The sequence below is a fragment of the Coturnix japonica genome, chromosome 13 (genome assembly GCF_054131305.1).
Source record: "Coturnix japonica strain WE chromosome 13, WE-NBRP24, whole genome shotgun sequence".
Taxonomy (NCBI): Eukaryota; Metazoa; Chordata; class Aves; order Galliformes; family Phasianidae; genus Coturnix; species Coturnix japonica.
Window position 1 is genome coordinate 14291743 of NC_140675.1, and position 4863 is coordinate 14296605.

Consider the following 4863-nt stretch of genomic DNA (forward strand, 5'->3'; position numbering starts at 1 on the left):
AGCGGGCAGCCCTCCACCAAGGAAGAGATGGAGATGGCAGACTCTGAGCGCCCGCCGCCCAAGCAGAACTGGTATGAGCTCTACGTGCTGCCCTGCTTGGCTGAGCTGCTGGGCAGTGCAGCCTTCGTCTTCATCGGCTGCTTGTCGGTCGTGGAGAACACATCGACCACCGGGCCACTGCAGCCAGCGCTGGTGCATGGGTTGTCCATCGTGCCCATCGTTGTCAGCCTGGGGAACATCAGGTAAGGGGCGGGTGACCTTCAGGGTCCTATCACACAGCCCTGGGGTCCCTCCATCCCTGGGAACATCCCCAGGTGTGCTGTGTCTCTTGGTTAATGGTTGTGAGTGAGGTTCTGGGTCTGCCTGAGGTTCTTTGGCTTTGGTTGCAGCATTTTGTTTTCAGCTCTTTTTAATGTAAAGAGAACAAAAAAAAAGGTCAAAGCTGAAGCAAAAGCATTACTTGGGAAATCTGTGGCATTTCCTTCTGAAGCAGTGTCAGGATGACACATTTTGACCTGCGTGCTCTATTCCCCTGTGCGCTGGGAAATGCTTGGATTCCATTTACAAATGGTTTCAATTCCTCTAAAGCAACATTTAGACAAAGCTGCTCACCAAAATAGGTGCTATTTGACTCCCAAACTCAGCTTCTTTCTGGATGGAAAATCTGAACAGGTCCCCATGGGGATTCACTGCTTTCTATCTCCATCTCCCTCCTCTGAATCCGTGCAGCTCAGGATGGGTCCTGGGGCTGCCCCTGCCCAGGGGCTCTCAGCACCTTCCTTCCTGAGCCTGTCTGAAACAACCTGACTTTGGGTTTTAATTACAGCTGAAGAATAAGGCATAACTGTGGGCTCTTAGATGCTCTGACTCAACAGCTTCACCAGCAATTATTATTAGGGCTGATTGGTTATGAAACTTGTTCATTAATGCATGTCCCATGATAATCTGTCTTAATTAAGCAGTAACTGAGCTTGTCTGACATGTGGTCTTTGAGATGAATAATCTGGGTCCCATTGCCAGGTGAGTGCTCACTGCTGCATGGGACTTGGGCACAGCACGGCCCAGTGATGTGCTGGGGGCTGTGGAAAGAGGAGTGTTGTGTCTTTTACATGGGGCACAGCCCTTTCCCTGCCCTCTGCCTTCTTGGGAGATGTGTTCTGCATGGAGTGGAGTATCCTTGCAGCTTCAGAGCAAGGGAAACTGCAGCCATACCATGCCGTGCTGAGCCATGCTGTGCCGTGCTGTGTAGCTGAGCAGAGGAGTAGCGCAGAGGGCAGGGCTTGGTTCATCCCCAGCCTGCAGCACTGCAAAGTATTGTGCACAGAAGAGGTTTGTGCACACTTCCCCCTCACTGCTCCTGGAAGGACCTGGTGGTTTCCTGAGTCCCAAAACCATCTTTCAAACTGTGCCAGGGCAGCTGCTGCCCTGCATGTGCTTTAGAAAGGTTTGCATATCCCATGTGGAATTGCTGCTTCTCCAAATAGCAACTGGAGAGAACAGAAACAGATAGATTTTGCTAGCCTACAATGCACAGCACTTTCTTATAAGTGCATAAAAAGTGTTCATGGCTCCAGCCCATAATGAGTGCACTGGATCTGAGGAGGGCACGGGGGCAAGTCAGCAGGCAAAGCCCCATTTAGGGTGACCCCTACACTGACTCTTCCCTTCCTTTACAGCGGAGCTCATATCAACCCAGTCGTGTCCCTGGGCATGTGGCTGATCGGTGGGATGAAACTCATCATGCTCGTCCCCTACTGCATTGCCCAGCTCGTCGGAGGGATCTTAGGGGCAGCCCTGACAAAGGTACACACACCAGAGGGGGGCTTATTAACTGCTAGGGTGCAAGGACCATGCTCTCACTCTGCCAGAGCTGACATTGCCCTGTGCTGATACACAGACTTGCGTGTGTGCTGAGGTGGGCAAGGGGCACTGTAGCACACGTTCTTCTTGTAATTAAGAGCTCTGATTTTCATACAGTCCTGCACCACAGTGTACTCTGTGAGTACTGGGTGCTCTGTGCCTGCTTTGTGCTCCCATAATCCTGTTTCCAAGCTGGGCTGGATGCAGGCATAGGGGTGCTGCTCATGGCAGCTGAACATCTGCAGCTTCAGCTGTTTAGGTGCACAGCGTTCCCCTGCCACACTTCTGCACCATTAATTCAATTTGGTGTGGCCCATCCCTGGGCTCTGAGCCCCACACAGCCCCGTGCTTTGTGCGTGTCTGATGGAGCACATCCAGCTCATTATCTCTGGAGATGCTATGAGCCTTTGCTAATGAGTTTATATTTGCCAGGCGCTTAGGGCTGGCTTGCAGGAGGAAAGTGCTGAGATTAGCTCCTCTTTAGCCCAGCGCTCCGCCCGCCCACGCTGCCCTGACAGTGAGCACATATGTCTGTAATGCCAACAATATGGAGAGGGGCAATACCAACTGAGTGTCCCCCCCAGGCTGTGGCAAGCAGTGGGAACTTCGACACCTACCACGGAGGGGCCTTCTCCACCATCATATCAAATGCACAGATTGGTCCAGCGCTGGGCAATGAGATCATCCTGACCACCTTCCTGTTGCTCGTGGTCTACATGACTGCAGTCAATGGGGAAACCAAGAGTCCTCTGGCACCTGCCTCCATCGCCCTGACAGTTGCCATCAACATCATGGCAGGGTGAGCTCAAGTTCCCTGCATGCAGTAAGTGCAGCTCCAGTAGTTCCACTCCAGTGGCTGCAGGAGCCAGGATGGGACCCACAGCTGCAAGGATGGGAGCCCCCACTCACAGTTCCCTGGAGCTTGGGGTGGGCACAGCCTGGAACTGCCAGCTTCCAGCACTGGGGCATCCCAGTGCCACCCCAACTGGCACCACAGGTGCTGCATCCTGCACCAGAGAGGGGAGAAGGATGGGGTGGGACAGTTTTGGGTAGATTGGGATGGGATGGTTTGAGTTGGTAGGTTTTGGGATGGGTTTGGATAGAATGGGATGGAATGGAATAGTTTGGGGTAGAATGGGATGAGATGGTTTGGGATGGGATGGTTTGGGGTGGGATGAGATGGGATATGCCCCCTTGCAGCCTTGCCCAGTACCTTCTAGGTCCATGGATGCTGACAGATCAGACTCTTGGCCCTGCTGGTAACTGGTAGGTGGGAATTGCTGGGCACACCCCAGAAATGTGGCAGGGAGGCCAGAGGCTTGAGTCCAGCACGTGGACACCTCATGCCTCACCAGCCTCTGCAATTACCTGCTGTGGGCTGATAAAAGTGAGCAGCCACCCCTGCAGTGTTGACAGTAGGAAGCCCTGAGCAAACAAGGGCAGCTCCTCAATGTGTGTCCTCGTGGCTGCTGGAATCGCTGCCAGGCTCAGCTGTGGGGCAGGCGCCAGGGGCAAGCAGCCGGTGTCCTATGGCACTGCACCCAGATAACCAGCACGAGCAGTACTGAACGTTAATGGATTGTTTGGTTAAGGCAGTGCCCCCTCTAGCGGGATTCAGAGACCTTATTTAAACATCACTCAAACCTTATATGCAAATATTTATCTGTCGCAGTTTCTTTAAGCTGTGAATGCTGTTGTCTCTCCTGCACTGCTCCGCTACTTGCACACATTGTAGAGCATTCTCTGGTTAAAAGCTGGGCACTGAGTGAGCCCCAAAATGGGCTCAGCAGCTTTCACACTATGCTGGGCATCCCTGCAAATGGACGCAGGACATGGGAGCTGCTCTGCACCCTAAGGGGCAGCTCACGTCTTTTGTTCCTTTCCAGGGCTAACATGTCTGGACCCTGCATGAACCCTGCCCGAGCCTTTGGGCCAGCTGTGATAGCCAACTACTGGCTCTACCACTGGGTGTACTGGGTCGGGCCGCTTATTGGCTGCCTGATCTCCAGCTTATTTATGAGGTACGTGGTGCTGTGGGGCTGCTCTGTCCCTGCTCCCCACCCCATCCTGCAGCAGATCCTCAGCCCCTCAACTTCTTCCTCTTCTCTGTGAGAAGGAGGCAGCAAAGCCTCGTGCTGCTTTGCAGCCCGGCATGTCTGCTGGCTTCATATGTATCTCCCCATGGGGCTGGTGCTGAGCTACTGCACTCCGTGTTCCCTGTGCACACTGCAACAGTGCAGATGCTGACCCTGAACTTCTTTTCCCTCCTGCAAGGTTTGTGATCGGTGATCGGGCAATGCGCCTGTTCCTGAAGTGAGGCTGTACAACACAACCCCGGCACCTCCTGCTGCAGAAGCACACTGCTGAGATATGCTGGGACAGCACTGCCATGTCCCAGCCATGAACCACATCTGTCCTGCAGGGCTGTGCCTGGCATTTGAGGCACTGCATGGCTCTTTGCCATGGGTGCAGCATGTGGCTGTGGCCGGAAGGTCTGTACTGCTGCTGCTGGGCTGCTCCTGTGCCCCTCTGCTCCCCTGGGAGCTGTGAGAGCCACTGGTTGCTGAGCACAGCAGCCACTGTAACCTCCATATGGTGGCACAAAGCTGAGTAAAGCAACAGGCGGCATAGCTCCCCAGTGCTGGCACCAATTGATTCCTATATTGTTTATTACTATTATTTAAGGAGCGTGCACATGCTGGGGGCTTCCTGGCTCCAAACATGCTGGGGGCACCACCATTCTCTCCCCAATCCTGCAGTATGTGGTCCTCATTTCTGCGTCTCTGCTGTCCTCCCACAGGCTGTGCAGCACTCAGTTACCCCCTGCATGCACTTGGGGCTGTTTGCTGTGCAGGGAGCCTGGCTGCACTGTATGTGGCTGCACTGTGTATGGCTGCACTGCACTCCACGTGGCTGTGCTGCATGTAGCTGTTGCTGCACTGTGAGTGGCTGCACTGTGTGTGGCTGCGCTGCATGTGGCTGTGCTGCACTCCATGTGTCTGT

General features: G+C 54.1%; 1 protein-coding gene across 1 annotated transcript; it reads left to right on the forward strand.

The window, feature by feature from the left end:
• Positions 1-4507, forward strand: AQP8 (aquaporin 8). Its single transcript, XM_032447745.2, has 5 exons — positions 1-242; positions 1677-1803; positions 2445-2659; positions 3747-3881; positions 4135-4507. The coding sequence occupies exons 1-5, from the start codon at positions 28-30 to the stop codon at positions 4175-4177; spliced, it is 735 nt and encodes a 244-aa protein (XP_032303636.1). The 5' UTR covers positions 1-27; the 3' UTR covers positions 4178-4507.
• Positions 4508-4863: the final 356 nt, after the last annotated feature.

Coding starts and splice junctions, on each gene's coding strand:
- AQP8 (XM_032447745.2), top strand. CDS start 28: ATGGAGATGGCAGACTCTGAGCGCCCGCCGCCCAAGCAGAACTGGTAT. Junction 1,804..2,444: donor TAGGGGCAGCCCTGACAAAG/GTACACACACCA, acceptor TGTCCCCCCCAG/GCTGTGGCAAGCAGTGGGAA. Junction 3,882..4,134: donor ATCTCCAGCTTATTTATGAG/GTACGTGGTGCT, acceptor CCCTCCTGCAAG/GTTTGTGATCGGTGATCGGG.